This window comes from Schistocerca nitens, chromosome 7 (genome assembly GCF_023898315.1).
Source record: "Schistocerca nitens isolate TAMUIC-IGC-003100 chromosome 7, iqSchNite1.1, whole genome shotgun sequence".
Taxonomy (NCBI): domain Eukaryota; kingdom Metazoa; phylum Arthropoda; class Insecta; order Orthoptera; family Acrididae; genus Schistocerca; species Schistocerca nitens.
The window spans coordinates 278,000,245-278,026,585 of record NC_064620.1 but is presented as its reverse complement, the minus strand read 5'-3'; the positions used below and the strand labels follow the sequence as shown (position 1 = coordinate 278,026,585).

Below are 26,341 nucleotides of genomic sequence, written 5' to 3'. Positions count from 1 at the left end.
CCTTAATTTCTAAGACAAAAACCAGAAATCATGAATTTCAACTAAAATTTTAATTTGTGAGACCCAGAATACTATTTCTACTGAATTATTATGCAAAAGGAATCTAAATATAAATTTTTAAGTTTCTCGCTCTTTTCTGTTGCGCCAATGATTTTTACAGAAAAACACCCAAATTTCGAAAAATGGTTAAAGTTATTGAACTGATATTCAACACATATTGATTTAGTATTACTCCTGACATGCTAGAAACGTTTCAGGTTATTTACTTCATTTTAAAGTATTGCACAATATTTATGACTTCAGAGCTAGTTACGGCGGAGTAGGCTGGCACACAATGGAAAGACTGTTGTGAATTTTATAAGGCGTGAGTATGCTGCTTCCCTACACACTGCTGGGGTGATTTTTTGATCCCACAACTGTGGTTTTGAGGTGAGGATCTCATCCAGTAAGAAAATTTCTTGAAGGTTGTTTGATAGCGAGCAGAAGAGGTGAAAATCTGAGGGCACAAGATAGGTGAATAAGGTGGGTGTGGAATGACTTCACAAGCCAACTTCTATATAGTGTTGTTTATCAGTCTAGCAGAATGCAGAAAGGCATTATAGTGGAGTAGCATCACCTCACGCAGTCTTTCTGGTAATTGTTCTTGAATTGTGTCTGCCAGACATCTCAGTTGCAGACTATAAATGTTGACAGTGATGCTTACTCTTCAGGGAAGCAATTTGTAGTACACCACACTGTCGCTGTTCTGGTAGATGCATAAATTGTCCTTTGTTGAAACGTGCAATTCTTTGTATGTGGTGTTGCTGCATTGTATGGGCTCAATCATTCCTCTCTCTTCCTTTTGTTAGCATAAAGATACCATTTCTTGTCACCAGTAATAATACGGATAGGAATGGTTGGTGTTGTTCAGTAGCCAGTTGATGACAAGCAAGCAGAGATGTTTATATGAACACCCACAAATTTTTGTGATTTTGGCTTAGAGCATGCGATACCCATACACCCTATATTTGAACCATCCCCACTGCATGCAAATGTCACACAGTTCTGGAATGATCACAGCTCATCACACTTGCCAGTTCTGAAGTACATGTGGATCTTTGTGGATTAATGCATTTAAACAAGCTTTCTGGTTGTCACCCCTCAACTGAATTCAAACAGAAGAATATGTCATGTTGTTGTTGTTGTGGTCTTCAGTCCTGAGACTGGTTTGATGCAGCTCTCCATGCTACTCTATCCTGTGCAAGCTTCTTCATCTCCCAGTACCTACTGCAACCTACATCCTTCTGAATCTGCTTAGTGTATTCATCTCTTGGTCCCCCCCTACGATTTTTACCCTCCACGCTGCCCTCCAATACTAAATTGGTGATCCCTTGATGCCTCAAAACATGTCCTACCAACCAATCCCTTCTTCTGGTCAAGTTGTGCCACAAACTCCTCTTCTCCCCAATCCTATTCAGTACCTCCTCATTAGTTATGTGATCTACCCATCTAATCTTCAGCATTCTTCTGTAGCACCACATTTCGAAAGCTTCTATTCTCTTCTTGTCCAAACTATTTACCATCCATGTTTCACTTCCATACATGGCTACACTCCATACAAATACTTTCAGAAAAGACTTCCTGACACTTAAATCTATACTCGATGTTAACAAATTTCTCTTCTTCAGAAACGCTTTCCTTGCCATTGCTAGTCTACATTTTATATCCTCACTACTTCGACCATCATCAGTTATTTTGCTCCCCAAATAGCAAAACTCCTTTACTACTTTAAGTGTCTCATTTCCTAATCTAATTCCCTCAACATCACCCGACTTAATTCGACTACAATCCATTATCCTCGTTTTGCTTTTGTTGATGTTCATCTTATATCCTCCCTTCAAGACACCATCCATTCCATTCAACTGCTCTTCCAAGTCCTTTGCTGTCCCTGACAGAATTACAATGTCATCGGCGAACCTCAAAGTTTTTATTTCTTCTCCCTGGATTTTAATACCTACTCCGAATTTTTCTTTTGTTTCCTTACTGCTTGCTCAATATACAGATTGAATAACATCGGGGAGAGGCTACAACCCTGTCTTACTCCCTTCCTAACCACTGCTTCCCTTTCATGTCCCTCGACTCTTATAACTGCCATCTGGTTTCTGTACAAATTGTAAATAGCCTTTCGCTCCCTGTATTTTACCCCTGCCACCTTTAGAATTTGAAATAGAGTATTCCAGTCAACGTTGTCAAAAGCTTTCTCTAAGTCTACAAATCCTAGAAACGTAGGTTTGCCTTTCCTTAATCTTTCTTCTAATTAAGTCGTAAGGTCAGTATTGCCTCACGTGTTCCAGTATTTCTACCGAATTCAAACTGATCTTCCCCAAGGTTGGAATCTACTAGTTTTTCCATTCGTCTGTAAAGAATTCGTGTTAGTATTTTGCAGCTGTGGCTTATTAAACTGATTGTTCGGTAATTCTCACATCTGTCAACACCTTCTTTCTTTGGGATTGGAATTATTAAATTCTTCTTGAAGTCTGAGGGTATTTCGCCTGTTTCATACATCTTGCTCACCAGATGGTAGAGTTTTGTCAGGACTGGCTCTCCCAAGGCCGTCAGTAGTTCCAATGGAATGTTGTCTACTCCGGGGGCCTTGTTTCGACTCAGGTCTTTCAGTGCTCTGTCAAACTCTTCACGCAGTATCGTATCTCCCATTTCATCTTCATCTACATCCTCTTCCATTTCCATAATATTGTCCTCAAGTACATCGCCCTTGTATTGACCCTCTATATACTCCTTCCACCTTTCTGCTTTCCCTTCTTTGCTTAGAACTGGGTTTCCATCTGAGCTCTTGATATTCATACAAGTGGTTCTCTTTCCTCCAAAGGTCTCTTTAATTTTCCTGTAGGCAGTATCTATCTTACCCCTAGTGAGATAAGCCTCTACATCCTTACATTTGTCCTCTAGCCATCCCTGCTTAGCCATTTTGCCCTTCCTGTCGATCTCATTTTTGAGACGTTTGTATTCCTTTTTCCCTGCTTCATTTACTGCATTTTTATATTTTCTCCTTTCATCAATTAAATTCAATGTTTCTTCTGTTACCCAAGGATTTCTATTAGCCCTCGTCTTTTTACCTACTTGATCCTCTGCTGCCTTCACTACTTCATCCCTCAAAGCTACCCATTCTTCTTCTACTGTATTTCTTTCCCCCATTCCTGTCAATTGTTCCCTTATGCTCTCCCTGAAACTCTGTACAACCTCTGGTTCTTTCAGTTTATCCAGGTCCCATCTCCTTAAATTCGCACCTTTTTGCAGTTTCTTCAGTTTTAATCTACAGTTCATAACCAATAGATTGTGGTCAGAGTCCACATCTGCCCCTGGAAATGTCTTCTTTCATGATTCTCAAACCAAGTGTTAGCTATGATTAAGTTATGCTCTGTGCAAAATTCTACCAGGTGGCATCCTCTTTCATTTCTTAGCTCCAATCCATATTCACCTACTATGTTTCCTTTTCTCCCTTTTCCTACTCTTGAATTCCAGTCACCCATGACTATTAAATTTTCATCTCCCTTCACTACCTGAATAATTTCTTTTATCTCATCATACACTTCATCAATTTCTTCGTCATCTGCAGAGCTAGTTGGCATATAAACTTGTACTACTGTAGTAGGCGTGGGCCTCGTGTCTATCTTGGCCACAATAATGTGTTCACTATGCTGTTTGTAGTAGTAGCTTACCCATACACCTATTTTATTATTCATTATTAATCCTAGTCCTGCATTACCCCTATTTGTTTTGGTATTTATAACCCTCTATTCACCTGACCAAAAGTCTTGTTCCTCCTGCCACCGAACTTCACTAATTCCCACTATATCTAACTTTAACCTATCCATTTCCCTTTTTTAAATTTTCTAACCTACCTGCCCGATTAAGGGATCTGACATTCCACGCTCCGATCCGTAGAACGCCAGTTTTCTTTCTCCTGATAACAACGTCCTCTTGAGTAGTCCTCGCCCGGAGATCTGAATGGGGGACTATTTTACCTCCGGAATATTTCACCCAAGAGGACGCCATCATCATTTAATCATACAGTAAAGCTGCATGCCCTCGGGAAAAATTACGGCCGTAGTTTCCCCTTGCTTTCAGCCGTTCGCAGTACCAGCACAGCAAGGCCGTTTTGGTTATTGTTACAAGGCCAGATCAGTCAATCATCCAGACTGTTGCCCTTGCAACTACTGAAAAGGCTGCTGCCCCTCTTCAGGAACCACACGTTTGTCTGGCCTCTCAACAGATACCCCTCCGTTGTGGTTGTACCTACAGTACGGCTATCTGTATCGCTGAGGCACGCAAGCCTCCCCACCAACGGCAAGGTCCATGGTTCATGGGGGGAGGAATAAACCCAAAGTTTATTCTTCACTACTTTCTTTCTTTGTTTAATTTCACTTGCATAACACATCAGGAGTTTGAATTATCTGATACACAGTAACATGTGCAGAAACCACTATGACATAATTTGCCATTGCTGAATTGTTGTTTAGTAAGTTTTTATTAATCCTACTGTTTTTATCATCTGTTTAATTGCTGTATTTGACTTTTAACTAATTGTTAATACACTGAATTCCTGGTGATTCCCTTTGTCAGGATACTTGAAAAATGTCTAATACCAAAATTGTAAAAAAATGACAGCTGTAGGCGATATCAAATCATTTATTTTGTTATAACCTTGGACCCAAGCTCAGTGAAAAGGATAATATAAGTAATGATACTAGCTCAATAAAATTTAAAAATGAGGAAAGAATTTCTGTGGTTTACCTTAGCATAATTTACTTTTGTTACAGGTTAAGCTCATTGCACGGAATTGTTTGACAAGTCAATGTTTTTCTCCATGTCAATAATTATATTAGATACTGGTTTATTCTGTTATGATTAACTCTTTCTTCCAGGCTATGCTGGTCGCACAGAACTGCCTGACAACTTGAAATCAATGTTTCGCCCCATATCAATGATTGTACCTGATAGTGCAATGATTGCTGAAATAATATTATTTGGTGAAGGATTTAGAGAAACAAGAATTCTTGCAAAAAAGGTATGTATCAGCAAATTTGGTGTAGTGAAGTTCTGTAATGATTGGATGATTCACATTAATATCAAGACAACTACTACATGCAGCCTTGTTTTAAATGTAATAAAGAGGCTCCTTTGCAACTAAATGGTGTTTGTAGTTAAAATGACATCCACGAAATGAAATGTGATAAACTGTGTTACTAGAAATACAAGAGAAAGGAAGAATGAACCAAAAAAAAAAAGAGAACCTCCACAACCTTATCAGCAGAAAAATTAATGAGTTGAAGACAAAGAGCGAAATGAAAAATGTGAAAGGAGTAATATAATGTACAACTTGTTTGTACATATATCGCAAATGCTATATCAAGTCAGTGTCTTTGTGAACATAGTTAACTAAGTGTTTGTAATTTACATATGATCTAAATTTAATTATCAGTATTTCTAGTAACAATCAGAGTCCAGTATATAATAATAAAACAATTAGCAACTTTTAAATATTTTTTTAGAATCATCAGCAAGTCCTCCCTCATCTACCTGGGTTAAAATAAGAGGAAGCAAAGTTTTGTTGTGTGTACTGTTATGTTTTTGGTCTGAGCTAACCTAATAACTTTTCTACCAACATGTAACAGTTATCTAACTCAGTGGGTGTATGTCAAATTACATATACAATGCTCCAGTTTTCAGTCTTCCATTTGATTTTTTATCTGTCGCTTAATATTTCTTTTTTATCACTGGAAATGATTTATTAATGTGAAACATGATGAATTGTATAGTGCTTTGGAGTCCATATTTAAAGTCTTTTGCATGGTGGTTTGGAACCCATATTAAATATTGGTGTCTGGCTGGGTAAGCCATTTCAGTTGTGTGAGGAAGGCTAGGGCACACTACCTCCAAAAGCGCCATGCCTAGTACAATGCTGTAGTGTTCAAACCAATCTTCAGAGTGATGACAGCTTTACAAAAAGCAATCCTTTTTGACAGATTTACTTCTTATCAGTGTACAGTCATTTATGATTTCCTCATTTTCTTGAATATAAATATTTATTCTCTGTAGCTGCTATGCTTTCACCCCTTTCTCTGAATGCTAATTTCAGATGAAATACACATGAGCCTAGATTTATGGAACTTTTATATAATGTTCCACTGTTGTTTATAATAAAAGTGATACAATCCCCTTAGTAAGAAATAAATGTGTGTCTTCTGAAATTAAAGTTTCTAGTGACACTAATGGAAACCATGCACTTATATCAGATTCTACCTTTGAAATCATGTATATAACATTCTGCATCCTTCACGAAAATACTTAACCATTAGCAAGCATAATTTTTTATTATCAGCAGGCCTGAACTGTTTTTTAACTCTGAATAAAAGAACTGAGAGAATCAGCTGCTATATGCAATTTGTCAGTATTCAGCAAGCAGAGAACAGAGTAAACATAAAGTGAATGATTTACAACTCCAAGTAGTAAATAATAAAAATTAATACAGCAGAGACAGACTTGGTGGTTAACACTATTCATCACCACACAATCTCTCAGCTTGCGCCGCAACTGCATCTCTGGATGGCACGAATGGAGCTAACGTGCACAACTACAGTTAATGCGTGTAGCACATGATGAAAGTGGAGTGCGGAACATTTTCTCGGAAACGGGCCAGGAACTGGATATGTCGTCCAGAGTGGGCGGTGCACTTACCTTGTTGTGGTGGCGGGGTTGAAAGTTGGGGTGTCACATCTGCCAGGTGTGCAGCTCTTGACAACTATGTGGGTGGTGCTCCCTTGAAAATGTAAGAGGGGTTCACTCTGCTAAGAGATGTGGCGGCCTGTTTTCCATCCATTATGATTACCATCATGTGTTTGTCTCTGCACAGGACACAGTGGGGTCCAGTATAGAGTGGTTGCAGCAGTGGCGTGATGCAGTCTGTACATAACATGATGCGTGAACAGCTGTCAACATAATTTTGCACAAAAGTTGTTGGACAACCATGTCTGGAGACCTTTATAGGTTTGATGTGGTTTATATGTTCCTGTAACTCTTGAAGGGACTCCGGTTTCTTGTCCACTTCCGACAGTAGGCTGGCATCAACTAACTCCCCTGGCAGGTACAAAGCCTTGCCGTAAACAAATTCCTCTGCCAAGGACTCTCTATCTGGTTTGTATGTGGCTAATAAGCCCAGTAGGACTATGGGCACTGCAGATGTCCAAGACATGCCATGATAACGTTAGCGCAGCCTTCAGCGTCCAAAGCCAACATTCCTCCATACCTTTGCTGGCCATATGGTAAGTGGTCGTCTTGTGATGGACATAGCCAGAGATCTTCACCAATTGCATGAACAAGTCTGACTCGAGCTATTGGCCTCTGTCAGTAGTGAAGGAGGGGATGTCCACTCGCAGCAATCTCTTTCAGTGCCTGGCAACATGAACCATTGGGATACTAACTTGAATGTCAATCAGACTCCAGGGTGACAAAGATTATGTAAGGTCTTGAACACCAGTCCAAAATGCAACAGGGACAGAAGGGCATGATCTGCCATGTGACGCCTCACAATACAATTTCGTGTTCTTGCAGGGTATGTTGACTAGCTCTAACGTAAGTGCCATAGTGCCCTCATGCAATATGGTGTGCAGCTCGGGATCCTCTTGTCATACCTTGGCAAGCGCCATCACGTTCACCGCCCATAAGACACTGGTCATTTCAGAGAGACAGTCCAGTACCACATTAGTGATACCCAATATGTGATGAATGTCTGTACTAAATTGGCTGATTAATTCCAATTGGCTGTACTGCTGTGGGGAGCAAGTGTTGCTATTTTTCTTGGAAGCATACGTTAAGGACTTGTGGTCAGTTTATATCACGAATTCTCTTTTCTCTATATGTGGTTGAAAGTACTTAATTGCTTGATATTTGGCCACAAGTTCCCAATTGTATGTGATCCATCTTTGCTGGGAAGACAATAGCTTGTGCGAAAAATAAGCCAGCAGCTGCCACATGTTTTCCACCAATTCTTGGATGGCAGCACTAATGGATTACTTACTGGTGTCCACTACTAATGCCAATGGAGCTTTGAGCTTGAGGTGCGCCAGCAGTGCCTCTTGTGATAGGCTCTTTTTGATCACTTCAAAAGCCACATTTATCTCTTTGGTCCACGACACAAGAGAACTGCTCTTAACTATGGGACCTGCCAGTTCTGTGTTCAATGGCATCTGTTGTTCTGCAGTGCGTGGTAAATGTCAGTGGTAAAAATAGAGCATTCCCAAATATATACATAGCGCTTTAATTGTAGACAGCTTAGGTAGCTGGAATATGGCTTCAACCTTCTCAGTGACTCATAATGAGCCTACTGAAGATACTCAGTGACCCATGAATTCATCATCAGGTTGTCCAAATACACATTTCACCATGTTCAACACCATGTTGCACTTTTGAAAACACTCAAAAAATTCTCTCAGGTGATGGTGATGTTGATCATTTGTTGATGAATACAATAACATGTCATCCAAAGAGGCAATACTAAAGGTCAATCCACACAAGACAGAGTCAATGAATGGCTGCCAGGTTTGTGCAGCATTATGTAGGCTGAACATCTCACGCAACCCAAATGGCATAATAATCACAGACTTTGGAATGTCCTCTGTTGTCACAGGAATCTGGGTATGTGCCTTCGTGCAGTCTATAACACTGAATATAGTTGCTGTATGCAGCATGCAGTTATAATCTCTTAATAGTGGCTTTGGGTAGTGATCAGGCACTCATGAGTTGAGCGCTCTGTAACCTCCCAGTTCCTCCCTTTTTGGGTACTAAGTGCAGCTCGAATGCCCATGGGCTTCTGGAAGGTCAGATGATGCCTTCTCACAACATTGCAATGAATTCTACTTCATCAAAGGGTGAGGTATCCTGGAGTCACTCTTCTCGGCCAGCAAGACATTGGCGGTCCATCCATGGTTTTATATGGTGGATGGTACCATGCCAAACTTGCTGTGGCATGTGGGGAGGTGTCGTTAACGTTGGGAACTCATGCAGCAGTGGTGGTTCTCCTCATCTGCAACCTGTATGACCTTGATGTCATACAATCTGGCATTGTGATGGTATCCAGTAGGCATAAGTCCAGTAATATTAACCCCTAGGCAGACATTTTCTGCTTCCAGGAGGAGCTAGTAGTGTGCTCAGAAATCAGTGCCTATAATTGCTTTGGCCTCATCAGCTGCAGTAATGTCATATGTGAATTGATGGTGGAGTACCAAATTCCACCATTCACGCCAGGTACCATGTGTCATAATTGTTGAATTATTTTCAGCAGACAAGCTAAACACAGTTGGTGATCTGCAACAGTGCAGCAAAACACACATGCAGCACTGGACTGTCATATGCAAGTTGTAACTTGCACTTATCCACTAAAAAGCAATGTGCCAGGGTACACACATTATGGTGTTATGGTAGCACTTACGTGGATGGCTTGATAATGGACTAACATCCGGAACTGGTCGCTATTTAAATAAAAACAAACTTTTGTACAACTTTGATGGTTTTGTAATTTCATTGAGAAATAATTATGAATTAAGAGTAACAGAAATGAAATGAGTGGTGCAATGAGAGACTAAGAGGAGAAGTAGATGGGGGAGGATCACCAATAAGATGGGGTGTGGGGAGAGAATGGAGAAGTGAGCTGAAATATTGAAGCCTTATATGGTAACGTAAGTTGAGTCCAACAGGGTGTTGGAATGCAATGAGATTTTAGTGTGCAGCTTCCCATCTCCATAGTTCAAGGATTTGGATCCTCACATCCAATTCGAGTTTTTAAGAACTCCAGAGATGTGAACTTTCCATCCAGCCCATCCTTGCGTCGTGATACCCTCATAGACTTAACTTGCACTAATATGTAATCCCCCCTCTTATTTTTCATTATTATCATCCCTTTCATTTTCATACTTTTTTAATTATGTAAAACTGTCCACAACCCAAATGTTAGTTTGAACATCACAGTGCTTTATTAGGCATGGTTCTGTTGTGCCCTTGCCTTTCGAAAATCTCTGAAATATATTACCCAGCTAGTTATTGGGGGACCTATATTTAAAAGATGCCTACAGTTTAATGAGGACCTAACCATCATGCTACCTATTATTTTCACATAGAAAAACCATTGCCATAGGTGAAAGAAGCAATAGGCGACAGAAAAATTCTTAGTCTAACTGAGAATTGGCTCTGGAATTTTGGATTCATAATCTGGCACTTATCTGCTGATCTGCTGAGTTTTTTAATTATATCTTTTTTCATTCACTATGCCTTATTTAAGTATTTTCTATATTGCTTTTCGCTTTTTTAATTTTTGTATTCTTCATCCCATGTTTCCCTTGATATTTTCCCCATTTTCTTTTATCCTAGATCATCATTTTGCTAGGCATTTTATTTCTCATCCTTGTAATTTGTCAGTACTCACCACCTTTGGACTGAAGCTGCACAGTGCTTAGTAATGTATTATCATTGACATCTTATTTTCTCTTATGCCTCCCCCTTCTTGATTTTCACCCCTTCCCCTCACATGGGGTGGGTCTGTCTCATCATGGGGTCTGACTGACCTGCCCTTCCTTTTTAACCTTTCCCTGCCCACCACTGTTTGCTTCCCAAGGAAAGAACAAGTAGTTCCGAAAGCTTGGATATTTTTGTATACTTTAATATTTGTCTCTTGGCAGTACCAAACATTTTACCTTCTGGAGATAAATAATGGCCACCAATTCTGAAATAAGGGCCAATAGTTCTGCCTCATAATTTTGTGGATATCACATTATTAATATAAGTCCAATGCAGAGGTTTGCAAACATAACTATGAATAAAGCAACACTTTCTCTTAGAATTATGTGTTTTTAGTTAGTACAACACTGCCTAACCTAGTGCTCAGCAATTGCACATCTGCCAACAGCTAAACCCTGTAATCAGCATCATAAGCTGTGAGGAAGAACAGTTGACTCAAAGGGCACAGAGATGAGTTGGCAGTCATCAGCTGGCTCCTCCCAAATTCTGCTAATTGTACAAAACTGTAAAGTGCAAGGGATATGTGCTTTCTTTGTTGCAAGTGCACAACTGTAACTATTATACTTGAAGGTCGGACAGTTAACGTGGACTGGCTTTCTAGAGAATGCTTTCATAAAATTAAAATAAGAAAATAGAAACAGGAAATATGCAGGAGTCCATAAGAGGGTTGTTCATCGTTCATGTACTCATTGGTTGGCTCAGTCACAAGTGTTCCATGGAATACAGAATTTGAATCTTTCTGTATCTCACTTATAATCCAGATCTGGCTCCATTATATCTGGGAAGCAAGAGCTTGTCTCTGTGAATTGTTCCTGTGCAAGATTTACTTGTAAGGCAAATTGTAAAACTTTAACTGTACTATTTTTGGAAATAGTTAAGCATAAAACTTCAAGAAAAGGCCTTTAAAATTATAAGAAGCAAGAATCTGAAGCACTTGCACAAAACGTTTAGAGTGACTTTTGTGTTTAGGGAATAAAAGGGGGAGGAAAACAGAGGAATAGGACAGTACGTTCTTATGTTCTTCTTATGGCATGTGGGTCGGTCACACAAGAAAACATACAGCAGTGAACTGGGTGCTTGTAGTGAAGATCAAAATGTATGGAACAGTTTGCAGGTTGTCTTTGTCCAGCAGTGGCAGTAAAATGGTTATTTCTGATCATTATTATTGTGCCCTGTAAAATATATTCCTGAGCTCAAAATAGTCTACTTAACTCAAGTAAATGCAACCAACTTTGTTTTGTGAAAACACAGAAGGAAATAAAATACTGAAAAACATAACAAATCTGCATCCTCCTTACTCCATCTGATGTACTTAAAGTGAATGTGCTTTGATTTTGGACAAACTAATGTGCATATTACAACTGTATTGTTTCTCTCAGGCACCAGTAAATGCAAAATGTTATTACATTTCATTATGACAAAGATACAAGGTACTGATGTGTTACTAACGTTTCAGGTTTACACATTATACTCCCTAGCAATGCAACAATTGAGTAAACAAGACCATTATGATTTTGGACTTCGAAGCATGGTTGCTTTGCTCAGATATGCCGGCCGTAAAAGAAGAGGTTTTCCAGATCTTCCAGATGAAGAAGTGTGTTGTTTTCTTTTTTAAATTTACGTAAGTGTGTGTGTGTGTGTGTGTGTGTGTGTGTGTGTGTGTGTGTGTGTGTGTGTGTGTGCGCGTGCAAATGTAGTATGCAAGAAATTTTTACGGAATGTTACTTATGATGTCAGTAAGCAAACATATGCATTGCCTGCGTAAATGATCGCCTTTGAGTTCTGATACATACGTGATTTTCATTGGAAATGCTTTTAATTCAGTATATTCAGTAATATGTAGTTGAGTATAAATAATAATGTGATCCTACAGATATGTTATATACTTAGTAACAACTGATTTTGATATAGCTGATGTGTTGAAGAGAATGATCCTATTGCAATGGCAAATTGCACAGTTTGGCATGTCACATGATTGGGAGGGGTTCAGATCCTTTCCTGGTCATTAGCTACATAACTGGGTACAGAAAGGGCAAGGTGCATGTTTTTTGCATATTTGATCATAGTGAGATTGTAGGTGCTCTATATATGGCCAATTCCACCCCTGAAATTGTGCAGGCACTAGACTTTCCACAGTCCACTATGTACTGTGAATATCTCAATTCTGCAATAATTTGTCAGTGACTGTCTTTCTTTAATGCTCATGTTTGTTTTAATCAAATTTTCTAGGTTGAATATAATTCTGTGACCTCTAATTATGAGGGTTGGAACTTTAATAGCGGCAACTATTTATTTACAGCTTGTACAAAATAGATACATGTTTCAAAGTTTTACTGATCTTCAGAGTACCGGTAGTTACCAGCATTGTGTATAACCCATTGCCAGCAATATGGAAGTTGTAGGGTACTCTTAGCAGTGCCAGTTGTGTTGACAGTTCAAGCGGCACAGTCAATTGCCCAATGAATTTGTACCAGTTCTGAAGTGAATGCTGTGAAGTGTTTCCTTCAGTTTAAAAATAGAATTGAACTCATGAGGGCTTAAGTCAGGGGAGTCCATTAGGTGGTAAGCACTTAGCAGCCCCATCAGTCAAACAAATCAGTAACAGCTTGCACTGTACGTGCTTGAGCATTATCCTGCAAAATGATGGTCAGGTCGTGCAGAAAGTGTCATCACTTCTGTCTCCAAACTGGTCATAGGTTGTGTTCCAAAAATGAACAGCATAGAGACGGAAGTGATGGCACTTTCTGCAGGACCTGACCATCATTTTGCAGGACAATGCTCAAGCACGTTTAGTGCAAGACAGCTTGTGCTAAACGTGCTTGAGTATCGTCCTGCTGATTTGTTTGACATGACACTTTCTGCAGGACCTGACCATGATTTTGCAGGACAATGCTCAAGCACATACAGTACAAGCTGTTACTTATTTGTTTGACTGATGAGGTTGCTAACTGCTATACCACTTACTGCCCTCCCCTGATTTAAGCCCTCGTGAGTTCAACTTGATTTTGAAACTGAAGGAAACACTTCACGGCATTCGCTTCAGAACTGCTACAAATTCTTTGGCAATAGACAGTGCTGCTCAAACTGTCACTCAACTGGCACTGCCAAGAGTATCCTGTGACTTCCACATCGCTGGCAACGGGTTATACACAATGCTGGTGACTACTTTGAAGGTCAGTAAAACTTCGAATCACCTATCTATTTTGTACCAGCTGTAAATAAATAGTTGCCACTATTAAAGTTCCAACCCTCATGTATGTCACCAGTTAAAATTATCACTTTTTTACAGTCTGTTTTTCTTCTGGTTAGCCTAGGCAGCCCAACATTTCCAAGAAACTTTCTTTTTATTAAGTTGCTTCCAGCACTCTTCACTTTTAATTTTCTTTAGTATTCTCCTCTTTTTTGCTCACTTTTCTTTTAATCAAATTGTCTAGGTTGTATGTTATTCTGTGATGTCTAATTAAAGGTCATCAGTTAAAATTATCACCTTTTTACAGTTAGTTTTTCTCCTTGTTACCCCAGGCAGCCCAACATTTCCTCAAAAGTTGTTCCTTCTTATGAAGTTGCTTCCAGTGCTCTTTTTCTTTAATGTTCTCCATTTTTAACCATTCTTTATCATTTGCATCACAACTTGTTGAGAAACTCAAAATCTCAAGTTCAAAGAATAAACAGTTATCACTCCAGTTAGTTTCTCTTCTTTATCAAATTTATTTATTTAATTTAGATATCTCTTCTTGTCTTTACTTGTCTTAAAGTTTCCTTTCATTAAACATAAGCCCTCTTTGGAACTTGCAGCCAGTCACTGTAACGACAAATGCAGTGTAGCAGCTGCATCTAACATGGGTTGCTGTAAGTTGTATGTAATAGTAGTTTGACCATTTACTTCCATCAGTCTTCTGGACTTTGTCATCTAAGCTGTGTTTATTCTTTATTATCACTACAAAAATGTAATACTAACCTAAATGTGGTGTAACATTGGATAGCATGAGGGCTGTTCAAAGATCATTGAAACTTATTTTTTGTTGTAGAAACTATAAGGGGTATCGGGGCACACATGATCTCTATGTTTGTAGTCAATCAATCAGTCTCTTTATACATCCGCTAACAATATACATTATATGTATGTAATCAATAGCAGTATAATGTCTTATATTTAATTTGTTTCAAAACTTGGATAATAAATACAAATATTTTATATCAGTATATATAAATAATATTTCTTGTCTATATTCAGATATTCTTCAATTCATAATAACTATGTGTTGGTAAAAATTGTTTTGAACTTATGAAATTCTTTAATTTTCTTTATTGTAGCAGGCAATGCACTAAAAAGTATTTTGGGCTGGTAGTTTACACTTTTTTGGTAGTGCGCTCCATTGTGGGTGAAAATCATCTAGTGCACATGCCTAATTTTTCTTCATGACACCACGAACAACCAGTTGCTGGCTAGCCATTTACAAGCAAATATGTGTAACTGATATCATCGGATTTTGTGTTGTGGGCACAATGACAGAAAAAGTGGAACAATATCATTGTATCAAATTTTATTTTAAGCTTGGCAATCCTCCAATTGAAACAATCCACAAGATTCAACAACTGTTTGGGGATGAAGCAATGGGTACCACACAGATAAGAGAGTGGTACAACTGCTCATCAATGAAGTGTGAATCACATTCAGTTAGGCCCTCAACATCCACAAGCGATATTGTTATTGATCACGTAAGGACCCTGTTAATGTAGGACAGACAAATCACAGCCAGAGAATTTGCAGATAAGGTTAAAGTTAGGACAGGATTCATTCATTCCATTTTAACCCAACAGTTGGACTGTATGAAGGTCTCAGCAAAATTTGTGCCAAAGTTGCTAAGAATTGAGCAGAAGCAACTTCGTTTGGTGATAGCACAGGATATGCTGGATACTGTGAACAATAATCCCAACTTTCTTAAAATAGTCATCACTGGTAATGAGCACTGAGTTTATGGGTCGAGCCAGAAACAAAGTTGCAGCCATCACAACTGATGCATCCATCATCCCTGAGACCCAGAAAAGTGAAGCAGGTCTGCAGCAATGTGAAATTCATTGTGACCATCTTTGTGATTCCAGTAATGTGGTCCATAATGATTATACCCCAAAAGGTACTAGTATCAATAAGGAATACTTCCAAGAGGTTCTGCATTGCCTTCATGAAGCAGCAAGATGCAAGTGGTCAGATGTGCAGGCAGTGGGCACCTCCACCATAATACTTTAAAAATTTGTATAAATTTACTGAAAGAAGATATAGACCTGGGTTTAGTGTCACTTTGTAGGGAAACACATCAAGTTTTTTTACCTTAAACTAAAGGTGTTGCATGTGGCTTGCGTTAGTTACCCCACACATATTCGGTCAGAAGCCAATTTCTCCCCAAACTCACTGTAGCATTGCAGGTGTAACTTGCGCAGTGGTGGCGTAAATTCTTGCTCTGAATTCAGATACAGAAGCTGGCACAGGAGGTATATACCCTTGATGAAACCCCATTAAATAAAAAAATAAAAAAATCGAGTGGCATCAAGTCTGGGCAACATGGGGGCCAAGCAATTGGCGCAACACAGCCAGTCCATTGACCTGGAAAGCAGTCACTGAGAAAATCCTGGACATCAGCCAGGTAGTGGGGTCGTGCACCATCTTGCATGAAGTAAACATTTCATTCTAGGTCATCCTCATCGATTTGTGGCATTAAAAATTGTTACAATACACCTAGGTACACTATCCAGTTGATGGTTCTCTCACAGAAAAAAAAGGAGCTGTACACTTTGTTCTTCCTCAGGGCACAAATGTACCCTGTTTCTACAAAACATTTATGCCGCTCATAAACTGTAGGCCTACTAGGAGGATCTTTAGTGTATTTGGTATGGAAATTACGCTGAACTGTTGTCACTGGCTTTGATTCTTCAAACAAAAACAAACAGCTAGCACACCTGGGGTCCAATGAAAGCAGCCATATTTAACACAACTGCTGCTACCATTCCTTGTGGTGCATTTCAGGACTAGCAAACTATGTGAGACAAAACTTTATGTGTTTCCCTACAAACTGACACTACAATCACCTCTATAGGTACTATGAATTACTTTATATGAATTTTCAAAGTTGTAAAGTTCTTTTTGAAACATCCTATAATGCAGGCATCATTCTCAATTAATTCAGAGTTTTTTGGCCAAAAATAATACAGCTTCGGTTTGTCAGCATTCCTATTCCCTTGACCTAGCGCTGGGTGAATTCTGGTTTTTCTGTAAACTGGAAAAGACTCTGAAAGCGACCAGATTTGAGAGCAGGGAAGACTTTATGCAGAATTTGATGGAGCAGCTATGCACTGTTCCTAAAGAGACTTTCCAGCAATGCTTCCAGCATTGGCAGCAGAGTTGAGTGAGGTGAGTTGAAGCTGAAGGGGACTGCTTTGAAGGTGACTAAAGTGCGCGTCATATATCTTGGCGGCCGAGTTTAGGTTCGTTCTGCGCATCTGACGTCAGAAAACACAGTCAGCCAATGAACCGAGAACGACGTTGCCAGATCTCGACTGCAGTGCAGAGCACGGACGAGTCTCTCCAGTTTTAGAAACGTTCAGTCATAAATACAGTAATAGAACAAAAGCAATGTCTTGATAGCAGACTTTCTTTTATAGAAAGTTTGGAAAAAGCATTCTTTATACCAATTGCTTCATATTCTATTAATTAATTAAACCAAACAAGCAATAAGACTCCTAATTCAGGCGATAGCAAAGAATGGTGTTTGTTTGAATCTCACGAACTGCTTTTTCGCAATAAAGAACAGCGGTAATTGTTTATTTCCTATTGTACTTCGACGAAGCGTGAGTAATTCATAGTCATGCCAACAGTGTTTATAAGTAGTTGCGTGACGTGTTAGAATACTTATGGAGTTACAATATTCGGCGAGCCGATGTAGCGGAATGGTTAAGGTGTTGGGCTGCCAAGTGAAAGGTTACGAGTTCGTACATTGTGCGGTGCTTAATATTTTTCTCTATTTAAAAACAATATTGGAGTGCCTTACTTCACGAATTTTATTCGTTTGAATGAAATTTCTAGTGCTTTGCCTCCTCATTAACTTTTTCGTTGCTGCAGACACATGCTCCCCGCATTTTGTCATCACTGCACTTCTCGCCTGTGCAGACACATGGTGTTCTCACTGCTTTGACACACTTATCATTCGACTTCACAAAAACTATTTGGCCAAAAAATTTGATTTTTACACGTCTTCTTGACTGATACCTTCCCCCCATAAATGACTTAATTTTGTTTTGATGTGCAGCATTAAATGTAGTAAACCATTGCACGAAATTTTGAAGAGTTTGCGGAGGTAAAAGTCCATAGCGTATACTTTCCGTATGGTCGATTTCAGTTGCCACAATGTTGAGAATGAAATGTGGACAAGATACCTAAATTTCATATAATATTTACTGTATAACAATATCTCATTTAATTTAAGTACCACATAGGTGTCGTATGTAATATTAAGAAATATTCCGTCTTTCGCGACTGTAATAAAAGTTTTATTTACACACGGCGCGTTTGGCTTCATTTTAAAGTGAAAGGTGAAAAGGTATGGCACATACACAATGGTATTCATGTTCTATTTCTTGTTTTTGTTCCACAGTCGCAGTTTTACCAATGGTACTGAAATATATCCCTCTTCTGCAACTGTAATAAGCGACTTATTTAGAGCAGATGCGTTTCTCTCTTTTGAAGCATCATAAGAGGACTGTATTTTGTGTCCTCCATTGCCAAGTCACCTTTCGTAGTTTTGTGCTGCGGTAGCACAATATTCAACGTTTGTGTTGGCTCATCAGTGTTTTAGCAAATAAATGCTGTTTGTGTGTGAGACACACAAAATTATATTTGATATAGCTCTGAGCACTTCACTGACAGACGGTATATTCAAGTCCTAATGTTTTTGTAAGTCCACAGTTTTGTTTAATGTATTTTGTCTACTTCATTTTGATTGATTGAAGTACTTTAAAATTAAGCCAAACGTGCCCAGTGTAAGTAAAACTTTTGTTACAGTCGCGAAAGGTGGAATATTTCTGAATATTACATACGACACTTATGTGGTACTTAAATTAAATGAAATATATAGGTATCTTGTCCACATTTCATTCTCAACATTGTGGCAACTAAAATCGACCATATGGAAAGTATACTCTATGGACTTTACCTCTGCAAACTCTTCAAAATTTCGTGCAATGGTTTACTATATTTAATGCTGCATAATAACTGCGTTGAACATCGAAACAAAATTAAGTCATTTATGGGGGGAAGGTATCAGTCAAGAAGATAGGTAAAAATCTAATTTTTGAGCCAAATAGTTTTTGTGGAATCGAATGACAAAGAGTGTCAAAGCAGTCGGAACACAATGTGTCTGCACAGGCGAGCAGAGCAGTGACAAAATCGCCCACAGCGCGGAATGCAGGGAGCACGTCTTTGTAGCAGCGAAGGGGTTAATGTGGCCGTGGTGGCTTTACTTCATGAACTGCGCGCTCCCCCCTAAACGTAAGCTTGCGAACTTTGCTATACTATGGCGCTGCTTCTCTTGGCGCGTGCGTCGTGTGCAACTGGCAACGCAGCAATCTCCCGCGTCTAGGCGGGCATGCGCGAGCCGCCAAGATAAAAGAATTGAACTATAGTGTCAACAATTGTATCTGAATAAAGAGTGATTTTATAAGTAAATATTGGATAATTTTTGAACAGCTCTTAATAATTGTCCATACTTCAACTACATTAATGATGTTTACAAATCTGAGATGATGTTAATTCATGTTACAACAGCTTCCTTTCATGCAAAAGTCCCTCTAGCTCCATTTCCAATATGCCTATATCATTATAATATTTGACCCATGCAGTGGAGCTCTTGCTTTGAACAGGGGGTTGTAATTATATCTGTATAATAGTAGTTTGAGTGTGTACTTCCTTCGTTAATCATCTAGACCTTATCAACAAAGCTCCTGTACCAACTTTAAATCCAAGATGTTATCATTTCTTCACCATATTTTATGAATAAACTTTCCACACCATTTGTGATTTAACGCATCATATATTTTCCTTTACTTTCAGTACATCAACAACTCGTACTAATCTAATTTGTTAATGCTTCCACATGGAATATTAGTGTCAAAAAGTCTATCTCTATGGCGGAATCATTGGAATATTTACTTTTGCATCCAAGGAGGTATTTCCTCCGATTAAGTTGTCATGACTGCATTCCCATGCTGAAGAGGAACATTGTCCCTCAATATGGTGCACCAGATGCTCAATAAAAATAAAACCAATGCACAATAAATGCACATTTTCACCAAACATATTATTTTATGTTATTATTTTCTAACTACATAAACAAAATTTGTTGTGTTATTCACTCCTCTAGAGTGGTATGTGTGACAAAAACCCGCTATTGACACTTAGCCTCATTTAAGTTATTTCATACTTAGAACCCATAATAAACTCACCAGATATTCCTACTTTCACGTAGAATGGTTTATTATTCTCACAGTTACAACCTCTAATACCTTGGAGGGGAAGGGGTAGGGGAAGGAGGGGCGTTGAGTCAAGAACAGTATAATCTAACTTTTTTCTACGAGAACGCACTAAACTGCTCTCCAGTATACTGCTTCTCCAGCATGTCATGTCTCATTAACTGGAAAATCCTTGAACCCCCATCCAAATCCCACATTTGATCACACTGACAGTCATCTGACTTCCATAATGATCAGTCATTTGGCAAGAGTCAAATAAATTCAGCACATGTTGTGCTAGTCCTGGGACCCTTGTCTTTGTGACCTCGGCACACATAGGTATCATTTGTTTCACCTTTTGTAATTCTATATGGACCTAGATTCTTGTTGCTTCTGTCATGCAGCACTCCTTGAACTCTGGAGAAGTAAAGCAAGTCCCTCTGTCAGCAATAACTTGGACTGGGTTTCCAAAATTAGTTTCTACAATTGTATCTTATTAATTGCTTCTGCTTAATTTGTAGTCTTTACAGGATACAGCCAAGTAAACTTGGTAAATGCATCAGTAATGCTTAAAGTGAGATTACGTCCTTTGTGAGTTGAATGAAGTATTCCTTTATGATCCATGTGATAAGTATATAAAGGCTCACTTTCTTGGAAGAAAGGATGAAGGATACCTTCCTTTTTTCCTGAGTTCTTATTCGCAATTACACAATTAAAGATTCTTTTCACCTTTTCAGTCAAATCTCGTATATGAGAATCTTTCTTACTTCCTCTTCATTTAGCTTAATCTTTCTCACACACAAGTTTGATGATTTCACATTGCATAGTGCATGGAAAGTATTTCTTCCATCGTAGAATTTGAAAGGAAGTCCATCTCACATTAAGAAGTTTTCACAAGGCATTCTTTGAAAATACTCTCAATTGCTGTCAAGCCATCATCCTTCTCTTGAGCTTTCCTGATTCTAGCTGTTAAACCATCCTCAAAATCAAACAATAGATTTACACAATCACTTAAGGTATCTATGTTTCACCCTAGAACCAGATCATTGCTTGATGGTGTAAAAATACTCTTCAAGGGTGAAAGCCCATCTTGCTGTTCTCAGTGACAATTTCTTCTTATCCAAGTCTTTTGGAATGCAGCAGAGTCTGTTACAATTCTAAAATGCATTCCTAGCAAATATACCCAGAATTTCTTAAAGGCGTAAACAATAGCTGAAAATTCAAGGACATAACTGCTGTATTTTTCCTCTTGCATTTTTTAATTTTTTAATTTTTTATTTATCTATTTATTTTTTACTCATATACAAGACTGAATGGAACTCGTCATCATTGGGAGATTTTTTTCACGACATGGATCCAAAACATTCTTTTTTTGCATCTGTGTGAAGTTCAGTCTTGCATTTTGGGTAGTAGATTTTTAAAATTGGATTTGATGAGAGGATGCCTTTGAGCATCTCGAATGATTGCCTCTGCTCTTCCGAGAAACTCATCAGTTCTCTTCTAAAACTGGCATTTTGCAAAATTAATTTCCAAACCATATTCTGCTGCAGTTTCTGACACTAAACCAAACCACTGAAGTGCCTCATAATCAGTCTTTGTTTGTTTTATAGTACTATCCATGCAAATAAATACAATATTCCCTCGAGCCAGTGCCAAGAAAAAAATGTTTATAAAACTCTAGAACACTGCAGGTGAATTTGGTAGTCCAGATAGAACTAGACCTGTATTGTGTTGTATTCTATTGTATTGTATTTTTATTGATCCAGGCAATCATAGTATTGTACAGCTGTACATATGATATTGGACAGGTCAAGAGAGCTATTTACGAGTAATTTTTACAAATTGATTTTTACATTATTTTGTAGCAAGGAAATTATCTACTCAAACCAAACAGTTAATACAAATCATAGAATTGTATGGTTGTATATATGATATTGGACGGGTCAAGAGAACATATTTGCAAGTAATTTCTAATAAATTGATTTTACATTATTTTGTAATGAGGAAGTTAGCTATCCTTAACAAAACAGTAAATACAAATGTTGTATAGTAAAATAAAAACAGCCAATACAAATGTAATAGTAAAATAATCCAGTATATTTCATAGACATGCACAGTATATAATAATCCAGTATATTTCATAGACATGCACAGTATATAATTTTCATACCTAATTCAACATTTATCATAAAATTGTTTACAATTTTAACCCCTTTCAAAAAAATGATCAACTGCATAAAAGCAATGGTCCAAGAGATATTTTTATAACTTATGTGTGAAGGCTCTTGGGTTGTTTGTTGCTTTGATTTCATTTGGTAAATTATTATACATTTGTATCCCAACATTTAAAACACATTTTTGTTAGCAGGTAGTTCTGGACTGAATCATATGTAGGTCAGATTGCTGCCTTGTTGCATAGTTATGAATATCTCCATTGAATTTTAATGTGCAGTCATTGTTTAACAGGTATGACTTGACAAATGAGACGATATTATAAATGTAAGCAGAGGGCAGTGTCATAATGCCATTTGTTTTGAAATGTTGTCTGCATGATTCATTATGTCTTAGGTTACAAATTTTGCGTATTGCCTTTTTTTGCATTTTGAAAATGTATCTACCTCCAGGTGAGTTCCCCCAAAATATGATTCCATACTGTAATGTAGAGTGGAAGTAAGCATAATATACATGTATGAGAACAGGTTTTGTGACTGATTTTTTTGAGTATCCTTAAAATGTAACACACAGTTGATAGCTTTTTTGAGATATAATTTGTCTCCCACTTAAGATTTTCTTCAAGCCATATGGCAAGAAACTTGACAGAGTCCACACACATAAGGTCTTGGTTATTTAGAATCACATTGGGCATTTCTTGTTTTTGGGATGAGAGTCTGAAGTTGATGTACGTTGTTTTTGTATATTTATAATCAGTTTGTTCTTGTTGAACCATTTGCTGAGTGACGACATAAGCGGTTTAAATTTTTGGTTGTGGTCCTCTGTATCAGTATACTCGTGTCATCAGCAAATAGTGTGGTATGTCCTGTAGCAAGCTTCATGCTTATGTCATCAATGTATAGCAGAAACAGTATGGGTCCCAGGATTGAGCCTTGTGGCACACCATATCTAATAGGCATTGTGTCAGAGGAGTGGACAAGTAGATTTATGGGTAGTTGTATTCTTTTTTTCAAAATTAATCTCAACTTTTTGAAATCTGTTTGACAGGTAAAATTCCAGCCATTTGTTTGCAATTCCTCTTATACTTTTATTTGCTAACTTCTTAAGGAGTATGGTATGGCCAATTACATCAAAGGCTTTGGCTAAATCTAAAAAGATACCTGCTCTGAAATGGTTACAAATGAGATATCTTTTTGGCTTCCCTCTTCAACAAGGCTTTCCTCTTCACCACCAGTGTAAACGTTTGTGATGTCTGGTGTGCAGAACACACCGGTATCTTGTAGTTTATCTGAAAGATCTTCTGTGAGGAGATACAGGTAACGATCTTTCACTGTGGTTGTGTTTAGTTTTCTGTAGTCTATACAGACATGATACTCGGTTTTTTCATTTTTACAAATACAACCTAGTTAACATATTCAGATGAACTTGGTTCTGTTATTCCTTGACCAAGTCACATATGGACTTGATTGTCAACAATTTCTTTCTCTTGTAGTGACAATCTTGTCACTCCATTATATATCGGTTGTTGGTTCTCTCACAATAATGTTCATTTTCTAAATTAATAGTTTCTGTAGAAACCCCATAAATATCTGTTTCAATTTTCACATCATCACTCTGTGGAGAGACAAAGTTTTTTCCAAATCCTGTCTAGACTATCTGTTTTCTGCAAACTTGGAACTCCTAAACATCTTGTCATAATAAATTAAGTTGATTGCCACATTCAATTAGCAGCTTCACCTCTTGGTTACTTAATCATACATTGTTGCCTTTTAATACTTCTTCTGCTTCATTAATTCAGATGGCCAAACTTCTTGCGATTGAAGCACCCCCTTCCTATGCTCTTGTGGTTGCAGTCGCTTCACCTGTGGTCAGTGCCACCACAACTAAAACACTTTTTGTTTGGATCTGAAGCTGTACTTTTAGTATTTCTGTTGCTTGAATCTCTAGCATCTTTCTTTATAGGATATTCTGAAATTTTCGTTAATGTAACTTTTGTTGTTTCGTTTTGGCAATGACTTCACAGCTCTTTTGTAATGCCTCATTTTTCCTTGAACTCTTCACTGACAGCCCCATGTAGCAAGAAGTTCAGGGCCTGAATTGCATTCTATGTATCAGTCAAGTACCAAAATAGTGAGTCGTTATCAATATCAGCATGGCCAACTTCCCACAAAGAAGACATGTCAAGTTGCAGACAGGCACAGTTAAAAGACACGTACATAAAGCTTTCAGCCACGGACTTCACCAGTAAAACAGAGACACCACACACACAAGCGAGCACACCTCATGCACAAACGACCGCCAACTCTAGCACCTTGCTCCGGAATGCAACTATCACATGGGATGCAAGCAGCAATCTGGAGGAGGCAAGGAAGGGGGAATGATAGTAGCGTATGGCTGCCTTGGGGGGGGGGGGGGGGGAATACACTGTCTGGTGGAGGCCAACAGGCACAGCATCAGCAGGTTGTTGGACAGGGTGGTGGGGAAAAAAGGAGCGAAACAGGAGAGGAGCGGGGAAGACGGGCAGATGCATTGACAGAGGGCTGCAAATAAACAGGGTGAGAAGTGAGAATTGGGAGGATACGGTAGGGCAGAGGGGATGGAAACTGTTGGATGGAGGCTGTGGGGACTGTATGTTACCATAAATTGAGCCTGGTATAGTTACGGAAGTGGAGAATGTGTTGTAAGGATAACTCCCACCTGTGCAGTCCAGAGAAGCTGGTGATGAAGGAAAGGAACCAGATGGCTCGGGTACTAAAGCAGCCATTGAAATCAAGTGCGTTATGTTCAGCTGCATGTTGTGCCACAGGGTGGTCTACTTTGATATTGTCCACAGTTAGGCCTAGCCGTTCATCCTAGTGGACAGCTGGTTGGTGGGCATGCCAATATAAAATGCTGTGAAATGATAGCAGCAGAGCTTGTAAATGACATGGCTACTTTCACTGGTTGCCCGGTCCCTGATGGGGTAGGATAAAACTGTGGCAGGAATGGCACCTGAGTCTTCCACAGGGATATGATCCTTGTGGCAAGGGTTTGGGATTGGGAGCGGCATAGGGATTGAGTAGGTTGTTGTGGAGGTTGGGTGGGCAATGGAACACCACTTTAGGAGGGGTGGGAAGTATCTTGGGTAGAATTTCCCTCATTTCGGGGCATGACGATAGGTAATCAGAGCCCTGGAGAAGTATGTGGTTCACTTGTTCCAATATGGACGGTACTGGATGATGAAGAGGCACTCCTTTGTGGCTGGTTCTTGGGGTTGGTTGGAGGTTTGGGGTTGTGAGAGGAAATGGCATGGGAGATTTGTTTTCGGATTAGGTCTGAGGGACATTGCCCATCTGTGAAGGCCTTGGTGAGGCCCTAAGCATGCTAAGCAAAGGAATTTTTGTCACTGTAGGTACGCTGATGGCCAGGCTGTATGGGAGGAATTTTTTGGTGTGAAAGGGATGATAGCTGTCAAAATGATGGTACTGTTGGGCGGTTGGTGGGTTTAATGTGGACAAAGGTGCAAATATAGCCATCACACATGAGGAGGTCAACATCTAGGACCATGTGAAACACGTGGGAGAGAAGTGTTGAGGAATGAAGATACGGTGTCTTAGCCCTGAGTCCAGATCATGAAGATACTATCAATGAATGTGAACCAGACTAAGGGTTTGGTGTTGTGGGAGGCTAGGGAGGTCACCTCTAGATGGCCCATAAAAAGGCGGGCATAGGAGGGCACCGCGCGGGTGCACATGGCTTCGCCATGGATTTTTTTATATACCTCCCCCTCAAATGAGAAACAGGATAAAGTTAGTAAGGTGTGTAAGGAATGAGGTAGTGAGTTTGAAGTCTGAGGGACATAGAGTGTTCAGTAGTGTTAAGACTGTGAGCATGGGGCTTGTTGGTGTATAGGAAGGTGGTGTCAACAGTGATGAGTAAGGATCCAGGATGTAAAGGGTGGGGATGGTGGAGAGTCAGTAAAGGAAGTAGTTGGCGTCTTTGACATGGGAGGCTAGATTATGGGCAATTGGTTAGAGGTGTTGATCATTGAGGGCTGAAATTGTTTCAGTGGGGGCACAATAACCAGCCACAGTGGGGCGTCCAGGATTGTTGGGTTTGTGGATTT

The 26,341-nt window shown here is 39.0% G+C and overlaps 1 protein-coding gene across 1 annotated transcript in view; it reads left to right on the top strand.

Moving 5' to 3' along the window:
• LOC126195572 (dynein axonemal heavy chain 2) overlaps positions 1–26,341 on the top strand; it is a 957,657-nt gene that overhangs the window by 402,659 nt on the left and 528,657 nt on the right. Inside the window, 2 exon segments of the mRNA XM_049934198.1 lie at positions 4,923–5,065; positions 12,023–12,160. Coding sequence (XP_049790155.1) covers positions 4,923–5,065; positions 12,023–12,160 — 281 coding nt within the window.